Genomic DNA, 20,784 nt, shown 5'->3' with positions numbered 1-20,784 from the left:
TTTGGAAAAATCCCTAACTGTTGTGCGACAATCGATGTTTACATGTAACCTTGAGGCAAGTTTTGGTTTTGGAGGGATCATTCGTTGTGTGGACGGGCAGGTGAAAGGATGTCTCCAGGATGAGGAGGTCCTCATGAATTTCTGTCCAGCAAGAGTAGGAAGCCATTTTGGACGCTAGGACAATAACATTAAGAACAAAGAAGATACCAGGAATCAACGAAAGAAGGTCGTGAACTTGGTTAGTTTTGTATGCATAAAAATAGATACATGTGTAAAATAGATTTTAATTTAATTAATTGTAATTATTGTAAATGCCTGTTTCTGATTGCCTAGCAACCCGCCCTGAGATTAAGAGTCCTTTTATAAAATAAAATACTATTATCTATTTAGTATTAAAGTTCTTAATTTGAACCCAAATCATCTCTTATATTTGCAAAAAGTTATAAAACGAGCAAAAATTCTTTTTATTTTAATTTAATATTTTTTAAAATTATTACAATATATGTATATATGTATATGAGGAAAAGATGGATGGGGGTTTGGTTGATTTAAACGTCGTACTTATAGGAGAAATAAAAGGTTTTGAGACTATAATGGATAGAATTTAAATTATTTATTTTAAAAAAATTTACCAGTCTCAAGAAAATGTTAAGATTATAAATTAAATAAGAAAATATAGTTAGTAAATATATGTACATATCAGTGAAAATAAAATGTGTAATTAATGTAATATGTATGTAAAATAATTGAATGAAAGAAATAAAATATAAGCCAAAAGAAGTGATTTGTAAATATGGCAATAATTATCTGTGGTGAACATAACTTAATAACATGGGAATATGTTAGGTATAAGTTTTGTTTATCCGTTTTTAAATTGATAGAAGGTTCTAGCTGAATATAAAAGCTTTAAGTTTAAATCTTTTGTAATGGTTGCAGCCTGTGGTAAGTACAGAAGTTTCTTCAAAATGAAAAGAGTTGTTCAAAGATAAGGAGTGTTCTAAAAGTTTTTAAGAAGGAGAATTATGGGAGGAGAAAGAATATTTGTTGGATGATATGGTCTTTTAGGAGGTTTTTTGTTTCACCGATATAAGGGAGATGAATTACAATTGGAAGTGTAGTAAAGAGTGGAGATTTTAATTTTATAAAGATTGGCATCAGAGAGGGAAAAGCAATAGGCAAGGATATTTGCGATGTTAATTTTTTTGTGGTAAGTGTTGGTAGTGGTAGTTGGAAAATTTGCCTGAGTAAGTTGGTTTAGTGTACCAGTCAGTGTATATGGTGTCTGGGTTTTTTATTATGAGGAGGTCAAAGAAAAGAGGGAGTGATTATTTTCAAGTTCTACAGTGAAGTTAAGGCAAGGGTGGTAAGAATTAAAGGCAGATAAATTATCAGGATTCAGGAGGAGGAGGAGGTCATCTACATATGTTTTAATAAGGATTATATCAATTGGACTGGATAATGGAATCAAGCAAATAATTAAGGACAATTGATGAAGAAGATGGTCGGGGTGCGGTCAAAAGGAAATTAAAAATAGTTAACTATTATTATTATTATGGCACTACGGTCCTGAAAGAACCTGGGCCTCCTTCACAACAGCCAACCAATCTACATGGTCTCTATCCTGGCCTGTATTTTGCTCTCTACTTTGTTATAATCTGTAACCAGGCTTCCTGGGTACTTAAACTGGTATACAGAACTAAAACTGTGGTCTCTGAACTTCACTTTGCTATTCTCTTCCTTATCCTTTCTTGAGCTTTTTATGTACACCATCTTGGTGGCAGATTGGGTGGCAGGGACTACGCGTGTAGAGCGCTCAAGGGTTACAAGCGAGGCTAGCTCTGAGGAAGAAACCAAGGCTTGAGGTGCAGGGAGTTCCTCACTCATGGACTTCAGCGGAACTGGTGAGATTTTTATGGGGCAGAATACCTGAGCAGCCAGACTCTATTCCACTGATCATCGATGACCTTCGGCCACTTTTCTCCTCAGTGGCTAGAAATGGGTTGAGCAAGAATTGGGTGTTGGAAGTTCACCCAACCGTTCGGTTCCTGCTCTTAGAAATGGAAAGCATAAATGGAGGATGGTGGAACATGTCTTTTAAAGACTACCTTGACGTCTCCTGATGCAGTAGATGTCAGGGCTACGGCCATACTAAAGCCACATGCACAGTAGATGCTGTTGTCTGCATCTGGTGTGCCACGAGTGGTCACATGATGAAGGAATGTCCAAAGAAAAAAGAACTGGATGGTCCGCTGTGCATTAATTGTCAATGAGCGAACACTCCTATTAGCCATCGAAAACACAAGGCGGGCAGCAGAGATTGTCCTGTGCAGTTAAAGTGGGCTAATGAGGCAGCAAAAAGGACTTTTTATGAGTAGCATTAACATTCTCCAGCTCAACATGGGCCGCCGGCGCTTAGTGGCAGATGAACTACGCACTCTCTCACAGTGTTACGATATTATGGCGATCCAGGAACCGAGCTGCCGTGGAAACTTGGTCACGGGGTTTGGGCTCACTTCAAGGGTTATAGCCCTGAGGAGTAGAGAGAGGAGGCCCAGGGCTGCTATAGTAGTTAATAATCCGAACCTCGATGTGATGGATCTGGGGGAATATATCACGGTAGATTCCATAGCATGCTATGTCAGGTGTGTCACCTTTACGCTGGTATCGGCTTACCTACCAAATGGAAATAATATTGACGATGACATAGCTACCTTGGAGATGGTTACTGCTAGCTCTAGAAGCGTAATAATCTGCTCCGACACAAACTCCTGGAACACAATATGGGGATCCAGTTGAACAAATAGAAGAGGTGCTAAGCTTGAAGAGTTTATTGCGAGGAGCCAACTAGTAGTATTGAATGAAACTTCTGCCATCCCTACATTTTCTTGTGTAAGGGGGCAGAGTTGAATTGATGTGACGCTGGCCTCTCCTGTAATAGCGAACCGAATTATTGATTGGGTTCCCTTATCTGAGACGAGTTCCGACCATCGAGCTATAGCTTTCAAGCTTGCAGATGGTCCCGAAAGTTTCCACAGCATTGAGAAGGGGTACATAATCCGAGGAGAAAATTGAAATGCTTTCCGGTCTACGCTGGAGGGAAAATAAGTCGACGAGGAATGGGATGCAGTAGGAACGGTCCAACCTGATGACTTAGACTACCGAGTGACCAGAATCACAGACATTATTCGTGACACGGCTGAGGTGTCTCTCCGGCACCGGAAGGCAAGGGCTCGACCTGACCCATGGTGGACGCCGGCCTTAATTACCATGAAAAGAGAGCTATACAAGGCCCGGCGGTCATACCAGAGGTGTACTTGTGATGAACAGCGCACTGCCCTCCGTGACAAGTACAGATCTAAGGCCAGGGCATATCAAAACCAGGTGCGGTCACGTAAGCGGAAATCTTGGGATGAATTTATTGTTGATGAGTCATCTAAGAATCCCTGGGGTATACCATATAGGGTGGTGTTAGGTAAGCTGACCCCAATGCAGGTAAGAAAGAAAACTACTCGTACTACAAGACCTTTGTGTATGGGTGGAAGGAGCCTGTGGGCTCTACTCACTTTTCCCTGGGTAGGAGAGAATAAGCTACACCAGCAAGGCCTCAGTAGAAGAGCAACATTTATTTTGTACCAAGAGCAGGCTGTATGCACAGCTATGTAATGTTTGCCATTTGCAGCAATGAGTTGTACCTACTGGTGCAAACACCCGTACTGTCTAATAGACAGGGTAGGGTGATAAATAAATAATAATGTACACCGTCTTGTCTTCATTCACCTTAAGGCCCAATTCATATGCTGCTCCTTTTCGAATTCCTGGAATGTTCCTTTTAATGCCTAATAGTTCCTTTCTGTCCACACTGTCATAAGCTTGTTTAAAGTCCACGAATAGCAGATGTAGGTCTATGTTATATTCATCGGACTTTTCCATTGCCTGCCTCAAGGTGAATATCTGGTCAAGCAGACCGGAACCCTCCCTGATATTCTCCTATAATATTTTCTGTGAAATTGGACACTCTTTTATGTAGAAGCACTGCCAGTATTTTATAGGTTGTGCTTAGTAGAGCAATGTCTCTATAATTATCACATGTCATTGTTACAGGACATATTGCTGCTCTTGTCCAATCTTCTGGCATTTTTTCTTCCGTCCATATCTCCCAAATCAAATCATAAATTGCTTCCCACAAATTACTGCCACCATATTTCATCATCTCTGGAGTTATCTCATCAAGACCTGGTGACTTATGGTTCTTCAATGATTTAATAATTTCTTCTTTCTCAGGAGCTTCCACTTCTTCTTCACCGTCCTGCGCCTTACCCAGGAGTTCATCTAGATTGAAGCTTTCTTAAAATCTTTTCTCGGTGGCTCTTGTGTTAAGCTATTCATAGTACTAAAGTACTGGCTCCACCTTTCAAGAATTGACGTCTTTTCCCCAATCAGCTTCTTTCTCTTTACATAATCCAGTGTTGGCTTGGAATCCATTTTTTATTTCTTTTACACCCTTATGAAACTTTCTGGATTATTTTTTCTCCCAGATTCTTGCAACTTTTTAAGATTTTCCTTTTCCTATGCTTTCTTCTTCTACCTACATAGTTTTTTGGCTTCTCTCCTCTTTGTCATAAATTCTTGTACATTCCTCTGGTCTTTCTTCCAAAGCTATCCTACACTCTTCGTCAAATCATTCATTTTTGGGAGCTGGTTCTTTCTTCCCTAGTACATCAATTGCACTTTCTATTACAACAACATTTTTAAATCTTTTCCATCTATCATTTATAGTTGTATTATGTACTATGTCATTTTCTCTCAGTCATTCCCTTATTTTGTTTTTGAATCCTTCTGCTACTTCACTCTCGAGCAGCTTTTCTGAGTTGTGGGTATTTACTTTAAAGTGTGACTTCTCATAGCCAGCTTTTTGTCGATACCATCAGTCTTTTACTATGTGGTGATCCGTATCGCAGTCCACTCCTCTAAACGATCTTACATTTCTGATATCTGATGCATGTCTTACCTCTCATTCTCTGCCAATAGTAGGTTTGAATGCCACTTCTTTACCTATCATACCTTTCTTCTTTACCGTAGGATTCAAGTCACCTATGATAATTTTTACATTGTTTCTAGGGATTAAGTCATATTCTCTTTCCAATGTTTCATAGAAAATATCCTTCTCCTCCTCTTCCCTGTCTTCTGTAGGCGCATGTACACACATAATCGTGATTTCGAAAAACCTTCCTCTAAGTCGCACTGTAAAAATTCTTTCATTGATCAGTTTATGCTGTATTATTATGTGTTTAATAGATTTTCTTATCATGAAGCCTGTCCCACATACATTTGCATCGTTGTCACATTTCTCCAACGTATCTCACGTGGAGCAACTACCTTAACTTGATATTTATCAAGCTCAATTTCTAATCTCTTGCTTGAACCTGGTTGGTTTAATCCTCTAACATTCCAAGAAGCAATATCAAGTCCATATTTTTATGCCGGGATTGTGAGACTGTCTGTATATCCAAGGCTGTATGTTGTTTTCTGAACTTGTGAGTTTTTTCCGGCTGGTGGGTAGTACCCACCGAACCAACCCTCCTCCTTTATTCGGGCTTGGAACAGGCAACTAACTCCTAGGGAGCCAGCAGGCGGAGTATAATAGTTAACTATTATGCAAACTAATAAATAGTTGTTAACTATTTTTTACTTTTTTGTTTCCATTTGACTGCACCTCCGACCATCTTCTTCATAATTTGAAATAATACCGTCAATCATTTATATATACATTAAGGAAAATGTTTGAAACATCAGAGCCGGAGGATTCCCATCGCCAGTCCTGAAATTAGTTCAAAGAACTAATGATGGAAGGTTTGATAACCAGATTTACAACAGAGTAGAATGGATTCGAGGTAAGAGAAACGGTTAAGAGAAGTCTAGAATGCAATGGATGACCAGCTGTTTTCTATCATAGGGAGGGCTTTTTCTATTTGCCTTATCATGAGATGAGGTATATGATATGGGATCAGTGTAAAGAAGGAATAGGATCCTTAAGATATGAGTAGATTTTAGACAGTTTGTTATGAGATTTGAAAGCTATTCAATGGTTGCAAATAAAGGAAATGTAAGAATTTTTGGATGTTATCTGAAAGAGAGGGGATGTATGGTAATGACCTGTATAAGGGGATAGAGAGGGGTTATGAAGAACTAGTTGAAGTAGTGAGACGATTTTTGTAGTTGCTGATAAGTTTATTAATGATATTTTAACTAATAACTTTCCTCCCATATCATTAATAAACTTATCAACAACTACAAAAATTGTCTCACTACTTCAATTAGTTCTTCACAATCCCTTTCCATTTCTATATATAGGTCACTACCATATATCCTCTCTCTCCCTATCAGATAACACCCAAATATTCTAACATTCCGCTATACTAACCATTAAAATTCTTTCAGATCCTATTACAAACTATCTAAAATCTACTCCCATCTTAATGATTCTTTCCTCTTTTACACCATTCCCATGTCGTATAGTGCATCCCTTTATCCATTCCTGGTTGTGATTCCTCTTATATTGGTTAAATCAAAAACCTCCTAAAAGACAGCATCACCCAACATAAATATTCTGTCTCCTCCCATAATTCTTCTTCTTTAAAACTTTCGGAACACTCCATCTCTCCTTTGATTTTGAGAAAACTTTTATACTTTACTTCAGTCTACAACAATGACAAAAGACTCATCTCTAAAATCTTTTATATCCTACTAGAACCTTCTTCCATCAATTTAAAAACCAATAAACAAAACTTATCCCTAGCATATTCCCAAATACTTAATTTATTAAAACAGTATTAATGTTATATTTTTTTCCCCTACATATTTTATGTTCTTTTATTTTTCAAATTATTTGTTACCACCTTTTATATATCTTACTTTTATCTGTCTAAGTAATGTAACTTTTAAACACTATCTTGACTTTTAATTGTTAGCCGATCCTTTTTTTTCCTCATCTTTCTTTTTACACCCTTTCTCCATTCTCTAATCTGTTCTTATTTTTTCTTCCTTACCCAGGTTATTAAGTTATGTTCACAACATCTAATTATTGTCATATTTACTAATTATTCACATATATTTACATATTTAATTATTTACATATATGTTTTCCCACTTTTTTTATAATTTTAATTTTCACTTACAAGATGTATATTCATACATATATTGTTTTCTTGTTCTTTCCTATTTCTTAAATTTAATATCACTTAATCTCATAAAGCCTTTATATTCTTATAATGTATTATACTTAGACTTTTTTTTTTCAACACTATTTATTTAGCTATATTATCTGTTATTTTCTTTTTATCTAATTATTCTTTAATTCCTTTTATTCATTACGGTTGTTATCTTGTTTTTTGTTCCTAACCCCCCGATGAAGGCCTGAAATTCTGGCTGCAATGTTGGCCTTAATAAATAGGTCCTTACTTATTTGAGTTCTTTACTGACTTCACCCCCAAACATTTTCTCCTCATATTTAATCATATTTTCCTGTACGAAATAGTATAAAAATCAGCTGTTTGGTTGAAAAAATATAACATTGAACTAGTTTCCTAAATAGAAACTGTATGGTAAATAATGAAAAGGTAGTCGATATAAATGATAAAGTTGAGTTGAATCATTAGTCTTTTGCTATATTTTTTCCCCCTTTCTTCTCTTCCATTGTATAATAACTGTGAGAAAGGAGTTTATTGATTTTACAAACATGTTGCATCTTGTAAGAAAAATATTAGTTAATATACATTTTCAAAAAATTTTTAGACATACATATATTATAGAAAAAAAAAAGGAAATATACAGTAAATATATAAATATATAGAGTAAATAAAAAAAAAAAAAGTATATATAATAAAATAAAGAGAATATAAAATTATAATGAATATTACTCAAGATTGTACACAAGACAATTCATATGTTATTTAACCGAGTTTGGAAGATATAGATTTAGCTCATGATTATTTAGTACAAACACTTTTTTTAAAATGGTGTTCGCTAGATCTGGAATTCTATGACTCATCTCTTAACAGTAGTGCCACTGTATACAAGTTTGACAATTTAAATGAAAACTAATATGGATTATAAATAATAGGAGGAAAAAATCAAAAGCACTAATTTTCATGTTCTTTTTATTAGATGTGCTGATGTTTACAACATTATAAATAGTTTTGTTTAAATATAATAAACTGTATTCAATTTGTCTCAAAATAATCTATATTTCTTTATCAGTCCAATGTTTCAGCTAATTCAGCCATCCTCAAGGACAATCATAATTACAAATTTAAAGCCATATCAATTTGTTGTTTGTAATAAGGTTGTACCTTGTCACAATCTGGTTGTGATAAAGAATAATAAGTGTAATTTGACTGTGATTAAAAGTTTTAATGCTATGTGAAGAATTAACAACATATGGTAATTTTGGACTGAAATTATTGACCTGGGCCTGGAATTGGGAATAGTCTGCAGAAAGTTTTGTAAAATTGATGTGGTTATAAATTTATATTTAAATTTGTCCTTGAGGATGGCCAAATTGGCCAAAAAGTTGGACTTACAAAGAAATACAGATTGTTTTGAGACTTAAATTGGATAAAATTTATTTTATTTAAACAATAATAAACAGTCTCGAGAAAGTGAAAAGATTATATATATATTATAAATAGTATATGATATTAAATTACTATTAATCATATTATTCAACTCTTACACAGTTTTCATAAAATACCTGTCTTCCAGATTGGTTATACTATTTTGTTGTGTGGTTATGCTACCCCAGATATGATTGCTGAAGAATTGTCTCTGGCCTGGAAGATTCGAGTTTTAGGCATAGATAGTGGAAACACTTTACACCAGTGTGATTCTATTAATCCATATTATTGTCAGGAAAGAGAATCTTTTGAAGCTAGTCTGCACATTCAAAATATTACTGGTTATTATCTCCCAAATACTAAAAATATCATTGGAAGGTAATACATATTAGTGTATAATTGATTAATATAATTTAGCAAAGAGCATGTATTACTGCATCCACTAAAGATTCTTAGGTTTTATTGTATTTTTGTTAACTTTTTAAAGATATTAATGATAAAGAATATATTAGCATTGAGATTACTTTTTGGATTTGAAATTTAGAAATTTTGAAATTATGTTGGATAGATTCATCATTACCATTTCAAAGAGTATGCTTGCTACATTGTACCTCTCTGTTTCTAATGAAGAAGTTGAAATTTGTCTCACCCTTAATGGTGCTAATGATGAAACCATCATCAAAGCTGAAGGAAAGGGATCTATTTTTGTGCCTGTTGTTCTTCTTGATTTAAATTATGGTGGTAAGTGTAAATGGTTCAGCCAACTATAAGTGTTCTTGTCCAAAAACAGTGCTCAGTCTATTACAATGTTCCTTTGTTTTGATTTTCTTCCTCCTTTTATATATTCTCTGGTATAGGAGTAAGAAAAACGAAACAAAGTAATTTAGTCTCTATTATGGTAGTGCTAAAAATCTAGGTTTTTGTGAAAACCTAGAAAGATATTAAAGTAAATTATTCTTTGAAAATTGTATCCATTAGTTGGTAGGAATTCTGATTTTGAATTTATCTCCCTCGGTTATACATTTTGGTGTTATTTTAAAGGACCTTTCATCGTTCTGGTTCACTATGTTCTGGTCATGTTCACTATGCTCGTTCTGGTTACTGGTTAATTAGTCCAAGAGCCAAAAATTGTATGACTTTATTCTAGTACCACAGTATTTTATTTGGGTAGTTAAATGAGAAAAAGTTAGTCATTGAAGTAAGATGAGGTGGCAGATGTGATCAAAGGGACCAAAACCCTGTCATTTGTCTAGTTTTGATATATGGGTCATTCTTTGAAAAGATTTAGTTTTTTATAATATTCTTTATTTATCCTGGGACTAGTCCCATTAGAATAATATTACAGACATCGAAAATAGGCTGTAGTGCCTTGCAGTATAATACAAAATAAGATTAAAAATGAAATTATAAAACATCATAAAATATAATAATAATAATAATACTTTATTTATTCTGGGTCGAGTCCCTTTAGAATAATACAGAGAAATCAATAGATGAGGTCTGAGGAGCCTTAGAAATACTTAAACAAAAAATACAAAATATATAAACAGTCATTATAAAAAAATAATTATAGGTTACTTTCTCACTTTTATCAGTTGAATAATAAAAAAAAAAAAAAAAATGAATAAATAAAAAAGAGAAAAGAAAACGATGTAAAATAATTAAGAATGATGAGTAGTTTACATACAATTTTATGAGGTCTGAATGGATAGGAAATGATTGAACAGGCGGGATTTAAAGGTAGGGAGGGTATTGGAGCGATGGTTGTTGGAAGGGATGGAGTTTCATAAGGATGAGGCTCGGATAATGAACGATCTATTGAAAGCAATGGTTCTATGGGCCCTTGTGTATAAATCTGAAGACGATATTGCGGGAACGTATAGAGGATTTGAATTGAAGGAGCTCAGAGATGTATGATGGAAGGCGGTATAGGATGACTTGGAAGATGAAGGAAGTAAATAAATACGACGGTAGGTAAGGTGGTATAAAGCCACTTCAACTCGCATAAAAACGGGAAACAGAGGTGTCCCTTGGAATCCCAAAGATGTATCGTAAACAGCAATTAATCAAACGTTTTAATTTCGCATCGAGATCCCCAGAGACGCCCCCATATACTGTACAGCAATAGTCAAAGTGGGGAAATATTAGAGAAGTGACCAGAAGCCTATGAGTTTCAAATGGAAATAAGTGGCGGAGGTAATTTAAACGTTTTAAAGTTAAAAAGGTACGGCAGGAGATATTGGATACATGGTTTTTCCAGGAAAGTGTTTGATCAAAGGTTATTCCCAGGGTTTTGATGGTGTGGTAAAATTTGATGGGACTATCATGTAGGAACATAGTTGGAATATTAGGAACAGTTTTAAGGAGATGATTGGAGCCTATTAAGATTGCCTTCGTCTTCTCCGCATTTAGCTTCAACTTGTTAGCTCATGCACATTCGCAAATCCCATCTAAATCTTCTTGAAGTTTCTCTGTCGCTGGTAATAGGTCAGAAGGCGGGAAGTACAGGTATATTTGGAAATCATCTGCATAGATGTAGTATTGCGAGTTATGGATCTGGAGGGAAAGGTCATTAATGTAAATAGCAAACAGAGTAAAAAAATACTTAAAATTATAAATTGTAGAAGAAAAAAAAATTAAACAATTTGATGATTTGTGCTTGTTTCATGATGAATATCATGTATTTTTTTTTCTTTCAGACTATACTATTTGGAACAAAAACATATTATTGATGTTTGATGAATTAGAGCATAATAAAAATTCTTCTATTGAGATAAATGGTTGAAAGTTTGTTATATTGTTAAAAATTGGATTTCAGGCTCTAAATTGTCAATAAGCTTCTTTTTGTTTTATTGTAATTTATTATTGGAGAAGATAAAGCATCTTTCATTAAGAATATTTTCCTGGGCTAACATCATATGTGTTTAGTGGTTATGTAAACAACTGATGCCATAACTTCTGTTACTTATTTCAATAGAAAGTAATCTTTACACTACTATTTCTATATGAACTGAATAAAACTTAGAAATAAAAAAACTTATTTAAGTTATTAATTATGAATTTAATAAATTAAATTTATTATCCTCTAATTAATTAGCCCTTCAAACCTTTGGAAAAAAGTTTAAACCTTCCTGGATAGATTACAGTTTGCACAAACTGCTTCTGCCACCATCGTAGCTGCTCTGAAGAAGGACGGCATCAAGGTTAATCTGTCGAAGACGGATGCCAATGTCATGTCCTTCCAGAAGGGCAAGAAGAGCAGGCTACCCCAGCAGTTCGTTGTAGATGGTGAGGGCCAGAAACTCTCTAACAGCATCCTCTACCTCGGCGTGACTCTTGACAGGCATCTCACCTTCTCCAGTCACATCGGGAGAGACTTAAGCTGACCCAACAGAAGTTGTATAGGCTTTATTACTCACTTCACAGCAGATCTCGCTCCGACTCAAGCTGAAGATCTACAAGGCCATCATATACCCGACTCTGCTCTATGGTGCACCACTCATGTGACACCTCTACACGTTAACCAAACTGTAGAGCTTCCAGAATTCCATCCTTCGGCGAATAGTCAGAGGAACCACACTCCAGCAGGCCAGGAATAGAGTAATCAGTGAGGAGCCCCAACTCCCTTCTGTGCCGGAATTCATAGGCTGAAGGCACATCAAATTCTTTGATGGGCTGAAAGCCTCTGCCAATCCACTATTCTGAGAGATCGCCCCTCCACTGAGACTGGAAGGTGGCAAAGCACAATCCCCTTGGTCGACGTCTTCACCGAGGGAAGGACTTCTGGCTCTGCAGCCTAAAGGCACCCACATCTCAACACCACCAGCCAATGGTCCCTCCCCATTCTCTGTTAGCCCCCGGCTATCATGCCACTTATATACAAACCACCTTCAGCGGACAATATTTTCTTCATCTTATAATACCATCAGGCAAAACAAGATAAAATGTAAATATGTGTATATATAATTTTCCTAGGTTAAGTAAAATGTATAAAATTGTAATTGATTGAAAACTAATAAATAGGAGGTTAGAAAAAAAAAAAAAGGCACATAGAGGAGGCCCCACACATCCGAATATTTTCTAGTAGGACCATATAGAATGAACAGCTCACAATAACGAGATAAGTATTGCATTGTAACCTTAAAGTACCACAGGTAGAAAAAAGTAATACTCAACCTGATTTATGTTTTCTATACATAAAGCAACCACTAATTTATTGTTTTTTAAATTCTGTTTTAGAGGGATCGGGAAAAAAAAATGAAAGGCACCCATTCTCTGTGAGTTCTCCAACAAACATGCCATCAATGTATAAATTGTCTTCAGTGGACCCTGTATTCCCATCTTAAAATGCCATGCGGCAAGACAATAAAATGTTTTTTAGTATATATATTTATTAGGTTAAGCCAATTGTATATATGTATTTGATGTAAATAAAGCTTTAGGAGGTAAGAAAAAAAATCCGAGAACTTAAGATATGGAGTAATTTTTGTTTTCAAATTTTTTTTTTTATTTTTTGCTCATCTTCCATTTTTTTCCTCTCATTTTCTGTAAATAATGGCTGCCAACGGGATCGTCAGACAAGTGGCCTTGAACTTGGAAGCTTTATATAAAAACGTGATTGAGAACGCACCTCCCCCAGAGGTGATTCCTCCACCCTGGAGATTGCCTCTCTATTTGTAGTCTCTATAGTGGAAGCCCATGCTAGAGAGACACTAGAGTGGATAAAAGTACTCATGGCAACCTCCCAAGACTTGTGGAAGGTTGTTTATGTTCGAGGTTTACCGGGAAAACGGGAGAACTGGACCACTTCATGAAAGGGGATGACGGACTGAGTCGGTCGAATTAAGACAAAGTCAATCGGCAGCGAGGATGCGGAGGCTTAAAAAGTATCTGCCATCTGCAGAGTGAAGAGGAGTATCCTCAATCAGATTCAGATGGACCAAGAGATCCCTTAGGGAGTTATCAAGGAAAGATTAAAGAAGGCATCCGGAGGAGGATGGCGGGAGAACATACTTATAATGATCAGGGAGAAAGAGAACAGTCTAGTGGGCAGTATGCCGCGGAACTCCTGGTATGCTACAAGAGAATCGCAGATAAACTCAGCGAGATGATGGAAACAATCCATCCAGCTACAGGGTCGGATGCCATTCCTATCCATAGTACAAAGATTGAGTTTGGGAAGAAAGAGGGATTTCCGAGAGAGCGCTCGTTTCTGGAAATTGCTCAAGATTTCATTGATAAAAGCGCTAGAGAGGTTGAGGCCCGAATGGAAGTAGAAGATTCTGGTTGGACTCGGTTAGAATATCAGCTGATCGAACATGTGTATATTATAATAATATGCTCTTTTATGAGTAAATCGTTATTTTTTATATATGACTGATTTTTAGTATAATATCCTCTTTTAAGAGTAAATAGTTATTTTCTATATATAGATGATTGTTAGTAGGTTTTATGTGATTTATCATTTCAACATGTTTATTCGCAGTATTAAACCTAAAAGCAAACTAACCAATTTTCATCCTCTATAATAAATAATCATAATAATAATCGTCTATAATTCAAAAGTTATCGTGCAAAGATGGCGGCGCGAGTCCTGCAAAAAGTTCGTTAAATCGCGGCCATGTTGAGCAGATTCAAATATTTTAAAAACTTTATTTTAACTTCCCATCATAATTGTAGTTAAAATAAATTTAAGAAAAACTAGAAGTTAAGAACAAATATTAAAGTAAATTATAAGAAAAAAATAAAAACCGTAGTGCTATAATCGATGTTGAGAACAAACATCTAGAGAAGAGGAAGAAAGAAAACTTGGTTTTTGAACATTCGTTGCCTAGGAATAATGTTTTCTGAATGAGGAGGTCCTCATCATCTCTTGTCCAGCTCAAGGGTCGACATCTTGAAAAAGGAGACATCAGAGAGTCACCCACGAAGAAAAAAGGATTCTTTCTCACTTCGGTGGATTGTGAGTAAAAAACTTTTAGACGACCAAGGTTTTGTTTTGTTAGTGTTTATTTGCTTAAAGATTGTTTACAGCAATTGTTGGTTTGTTAAATAAGAAGACAAAGAAAATCATCAAAAGAAGATTATATGAAATTGGTTATTTTTTACCTAAATTTAAATATATTGTAAAAAGAGATATTAAATTAAATTAAGTGTTATTAAAAATTAGTGTCTGTTTCTGATTGCCTAGAAACCCACCCTGAGACTAAAATCTATAATATTATATATAATAAAAGATAAATATATCTATTTAATATTTAATCTTTTTATTTGACTTTATCCTCTTCAAATCTATACTTTAGATATGAGAATAAGTAAAAACTATTAATTTTCCTTTTCATTAATTTTAAATATTACAATATGTAGAGGTATTGAACTCAATAAAAGGGCAGTCTTGTTTACTCATTCAGAGAGTGTTATTCCGCTAACCTTTTCCGTTTTTTTAATTATTTTTTTCTAAGCAACACTTAACTTATGTTTATATCATTACATTATAATGATATGATCCATATTATATAATAATGATAGTGAATTTTTTAGTAAATTCTCCTGAAAATGAAGAAATGCATCTCTTTTTTGGTACAATTTACTTGATTGGTCCATGGATATTAACAAGCACAGAATTAGCATTTGCTAAAGTTATAAGAAGTTCTTCAAAAAAAGATATTATTTGTTAGTAACATTTATTTTACAATTTAAATTATCTTTTATTCATCAGTGAATTTAGATTTTTTTAAAATTTTCAGCTTTAGGAGCTTTATATAACGAACTAGCTGATGAAACCAAAGCTGAAGTTGGAAATGAAATGTTAGAAGATAAAATCGAAAAAGATCAAGAAAAAGCAAGTATTCCAAAAAGTATTCATACCTTAGGGAGTGAAAAACCTGCCAGTGAAATCCCATCATCTCCGAACCCTATTGCAGCCAGCAGTTCTTACAGTTACTGCGGTTATGACAGTTCTCATACTGAGAGTAAGGATAGTACTTGCAAAGTAGAAAGTTCCTCTTCGAGCATTGGATCTGATGAGGACAGTATAGAGAGCAGTAGTGATTCATCAACTTCCTTCGAAAGTGTTCATAATGTCAGTAGCGGAAAAATGATTGGAGTAAGCAATGAAAGTTCAGGTATTTTGGAAAGCACTTTGCACAGTAGCTCAGAAAGGAGTGTTACAAAAAAAAAATATTTGAGAATTGTAGAAGATCCTTTTGGTCTGTGTGGTGCTGGTCCACACTGGGTACTATCTTTTATAGTTGACAGCCATTTCGTAAGTAGTCTTGTAAATGTATATATAATTAACAATTTTTCCCATCTTGTTTCCTTGTAGTCCTCTTTCATTTATTTCAACTTCAATCTTACTTTTATTCTAGCTACTGTTCCCAATCATAAAAAACACCTCATCTCTGAATCCATATATATATCAGTTTACTACATAAATCTGTCAATCATAAAGTGGATAAAGTCGGCATTTCCCTTACACACTGACACATCTTAAGCCTTATTAAACCTCCATAATTTTTCTTTCACTCTATGATTTGCATTTCAGAAGTTAATTTTCCTCCCATTTCCTCCAACTGTTTTTAATTAGTTTTTTCGACCCTCCCCCTCTATCGTAAGATCTTTCCTGAGTAGAAAGAAAAACTGTTTCTTGATTTTTATAAACTTAATGAAACTGAAAGTTCATACATTCTGGGCCACATTCAAATTCCAAATATTTATAGGAGACGCAAAGGAAAGTACGGTGACCCTTCTCAATGTAGGCGTCAAATCAAGTTTTCGAACATTGTAAAAAATGGTTATGGTGAAAATGTCAGTTTTTTTTTTTGGAACCCAAGAGAAAAAAAATAAAAATCTTATTTGATAGATGATTTCTTTCTAGAAACATGCTATAATTTGTAAGGTAACATTGTTGAGTTGACATCTTTATGGATCCAAGATCACAACCACACCTTTGAAGGGACAAGATTAATATACGTGGATTCTTCCATAAAAAAAGTAAGATTTAGTGAGCAAAATTATTTTTCATATACTTATCTCTAAAAATAATGGGGGCAACAAAGAAAAAAGAACTTGTTTTAGATTCCATTCTTCCTATTATAATTTACACTTTGCCACTTTAATAACCTTTGAATGTTTGTTGAAAATCAAAGAAGAGAACAGTAGACGGTACAATAAACAGTAGAAGAGGTTGTAAATATTTTTTGTATTTATTGTATGTACAATAATTAAGTTTATACTCGATTTTCTAAAATCTTTTGTGATTATAGTTAGTAAAAATTTAAAAAGTGATGATTGACTTTTATGAAGTGGCAATAAAATGGTGGGGATTTGAATGCGAAATTACGTATCTTTTTTTTACCCATTGTTTCCGAATGGGCATTATATGTATGTATGTGTGTAATGGGATGAGATCTGCTCTCCCCTTGGCAAAATTCTGCCTACAGCCATGAATATTGGGTCTTATCCCACGTAGAATCCAAACCTTCCAAGAGGGGGGATAATTTTTACCAAGACGGTCGTGGAAAACATCCTAACAGCAATCAACACAAGGCAAAACTTGTTTTTCGATAATGATGGAAATTTGGTACGTGAAAACATAACAGTTTCCCAAACATAAAGCCATTACAGCAGGAGGAAGATTACGGGGGAATTTTTATCCCCTGATTTAAACTTTAGTACAACGTACCTAATTTTCAAGGAGAAGTACCCTCAACACAAGATCTCTTAGAAATACTATTCAACCGTTTTTAAAAAATATTTCCTGAAATTGAAAATTGACACCATCTTTGTTGATTCATGTAAACCATGCGACCAGCTTCATGCTATTATTTCGAACTCCACACACCTTTAACGAGAAGAAGCCTTATCATCATTGGAAACACCATACAAAAACTGAAAAAACGCAGTATTTATTGAAAAAGATCTCAATTGTTCGCAAATTCCTCCAGGTTTATTACAGTGTGCATGTATCTCAACAGCTCATGGTTGTGCTTGTGTTGTCCCGTAGCTCCATGTTGTATTCGTGACAGTTGTCTTGTCACATTTTGTACATTCATGTATGAGACAATAGCCAGAGCAACATGTATATGTGACATGAGGCTGTCGAAGTGGTTGTGTTAGGTCTGACTTCAATAGATAATGTTAGGTACTCTCGACCAGGAGGGCTCGACAATGCGTGTTCATAATAGGTAAAGTAGTTGATGAGGAGGTGAATAGACAGGATGAGACATATGGGTGCCAGCTGTAAGTTTTCTGAGGATGGTAACCTCGTCCTACTAGGTACTATTCCTGTAGGTACGAAGGAGGAATTCGAGCCCGGAGGGTAACTAGCCGCCGGGTCATGTAGAAAGGTAACTTCGTTCTACTGGGAGGTGACAATCGAGAATAAGAGTTTATAGTGGCGCTACCTATCCAATACCGGCCGTACTAGCATCGAGCTTCCCACCGAGACGAGGAGCTTTAAGCCGCGCCACTCACGTTTATTCTATACTATTGTCGTATCAATTAACTTGTAAATATGTAAATAATAATAATAATACAATTGTAAAAAAACATCAAAATTGTAAATATTTTAGAACAATAAAGAAAGTTGGTAAAAGAGAATAAATTGAACAGCAAATAAATACGTACGCATTGGTGGTGCCTCTCACGGACCTTTCTAGACTTAACGGAGTAATTACCCCATCGAAAATTGTTTAAGGTATTCAAATTGGCATGATCGCTTAAGAGCCACGCCCCGGCGACTACCGCAAGTTCTGGAAGCTAACAGTACACCGAGCAAGCTATGGTACTGGGAGAACACTATCGATATGATGTAGAACAACGAACGGGAGACCCGATGTCAGTACCAACCATGCCTAAAGAAGACAATTTTATGTTTGTCTCTCCTAAAACATTGAAGGCAATACTTCGACGAACGCAGGGCAATAGGGCCCCAGGCCATGATGGGGTACAGACCGTCTTGCTCAAGCAACTGCCAAGGAAGATCATTCTTAATTACCTTCGGGAATTCTGCGATGAACACTCCGTAATTCCTTTTGAACAGACCGGCTTCCAAGCTCGCCTCAGCACAGAGCATCACCTAATGAAACTCCAGACTGAGGTAAATACCACCTTCAACCGAAATGAGGCAACGGCCATGATATCCATCGACTGCACAAAGGGATTCGACTCCGTGTCTCACGGCATTCTATGTCGTAAGCTCGTGGATCTAGAGTGCCTGGAACAGCTCTACGGTGTGATCGCCTCATTTCTAAACACCAGGACCGTCGCTGTGTGGGTTCGTGAAGAACACTCAACATCTATCTCACTGACTTGCGGAGTGCCTCAAGGAGCAGTCCTTTCGCCAGTCTTGTTTTCAATTTATACTGCTGATGTGGTTGGCAAGAACTACAAGAAGGCTACGGTCGCCGCTTACACTGACGACATTGCCATCTACAGCAGCAGTATGAACGCCGAGACAGCTCTACATCAGGTTGAAGCAGTATGCTCTGAGATTGTTCAAAAGCTGGGCTACTTGAACATATCAGTCAATGCAGCCAAATCGGACTGTGTTGTGTTCGCGCACAAGAGATCAAGACTGCCGAAGACTCTCAATGTGCCCGTGTGGAGTAGCTAGTCTCCCATCGGGCGCCTCCCCAGGTGGCGGATAGGGGGATTTTCACCAGATATGGCGGGAACCGGGGAAATAAAATACCCGGGGTGGTCCAAAACTAGAATCAAATCCAGACGGGACGGTTCCTAGAATATGCGGCGTACTGGTCAGCGTTTGTTCCTCAGGTTAGAGGCGGCTGTGTTTTACCTTGCAGTAGGTATAAAATGCTATTTTCCGAAACACAATGGAGGGAAATAATTATAATCATACTACGGTGCAGGGGCACGGAACCCCAGTACCGGCGTCGATTGGGAACGAGAAAGCGGGTTCCCCGGCGTCAGACGTCCGCAGTGCTGCAATGGCGGGAGACTTGGCCGTTGTAGCATCTAATGTTACAAGAACTACTTCGTTGGTTGAGACAAACGAAAGAAAAATGGTGCCTGGAAAAGTCAGGCTGTTTTCAGGGAGTGGCAGTGAAGCAGACAAAGACACAGGACCTGATAGTCGAGATGGAAAAATGAGACCCAAAGGGAAAAAGAGGAAGAAGAGAGAGAGGGAGGAGGAGGAGTCCCCTCTAAAGCCCAACCCAGAAATTGAAAGACCCGTCCAGAGGGCGGAAGTAATTCAAGGACGGGTGAAAAGTTACTTGGATAGGAAAAAGGTATCTCATGAGATCCAGAAATACCTGAATGGCCAGCTGAGAGAACTATCCAATATTATAGGACTGGAAGCCCAATGGGAAATTATCCCGGAAATTGTAACCGAAATGGTAAAAGAAGCAATGTATACCGATGATCTACACAAGATCATTGGTAAAAAGGTCTCCCAGATTGTGGCTCCAATGGTAGCAGAGGCTGTAGGGGACGCCATAGGAGCGGTGTATGATCAGAAGAAAAAAGAATGGGTGTCGCCGACGCTGAAAAGGGTTTCTGGCATGATAAAAGACCTGGAAGGGAAAGTCGACGAAGAAGCCCGCATCCTCTTCGAACGTACGGCCGAGTGTAGGGCTAAAGGAAGAGAAAAGGGGAATGAGGACCGAAGAGCAGTAGAGGAACTGAAGACGATGGGAGCTGGGCCTTCAGTGCTAATTTCGGTAAAAGAGAGGAGAAAATATGAGGGCGCGGAACCGGCCCCAATGCCCCAAAGGTCCAGCCAGACACCAATCTGTAGGGGAAGGAACCTTAAATCGGATACCTCTACAGACGGTGAAGAAGAGGATAGCGGAAGCTGGGAAAAAGTCGAGCGAAGAAAGAGAAGAAGACCCCAGCCCAGGATGTGCCTCCGAAAGAAGGGCTAAAGGAGAGGAAAAAACTTACCTTCGCTGGCCTCCTTGCGAGCGTTCCGGCCATTCCGCTTAAATCCCAGGAGACGGCGATTTATGTCACACTCAAGGGAAGCGCAGCGGGATGGACTGCAAAAGATATATACAAGGAACTCCCGTCCCAAGAAGAATTGAAGAGGATTGGGGACAAACAATTGATAAAAAACACCCAAAAGGGCAGTGTTCTGGTCAGGATAGAAGGCTCTGGCCAGGCACAAAAGCTCCTCACCTGGGATAAACTGAGGGAAAAAGGATTACAG

The 20,784-nt window shown here is 36.7% G+C and overlaps 1 protein-coding gene across 7 annotated transcripts in view; it reads left to right on the top strand.

The window, feature by feature from the left end:
- Positions 1–20,784, top strand: part of LOC106682960 (androglobin) — a 95,064-nt gene that overhangs the window by 50,476 nt on the left and 23,804 nt on the right. For all 7 annotated transcript variants that reach the window (XM_014424127.2, XM_067045933.1, XM_024358257.2 and 4 more), the window contains 4 exons: positions 8,761–8,990; positions 9,181–9,353; positions 15,153–15,284; positions 15,359–15,876. In XM_014424127.2, coding sequence (XP_014279613.1) covers positions 8,761–8,990; positions 9,181–9,353; positions 15,153–15,284; positions 15,359–15,876 — 1,053 coding nt within the window. The remainder of the gene's footprint in view (positions 1–8,760; positions 8,991–9,180; positions 9,354–15,152; positions 15,285–15,358; positions 15,877–20,784) is intronic.

This window comes from Halyomorpha halys, unplaced genomic scaffold (genome assembly GCF_000696795.3).
Source record: "Halyomorpha halys isolate HHAL.00 unplaced genomic scaffold, Hhal_1.1 Scaffold453.1, whole genome shotgun sequence".
In the NCBI taxonomy this organism is placed as follows: Eukaryota; Metazoa; Arthropoda; class Insecta; order Hemiptera; family Pentatomidae; genus Halyomorpha; species Halyomorpha halys.
This window is presented reverse-complemented; position numbering and strand designations above follow the sequence as displayed.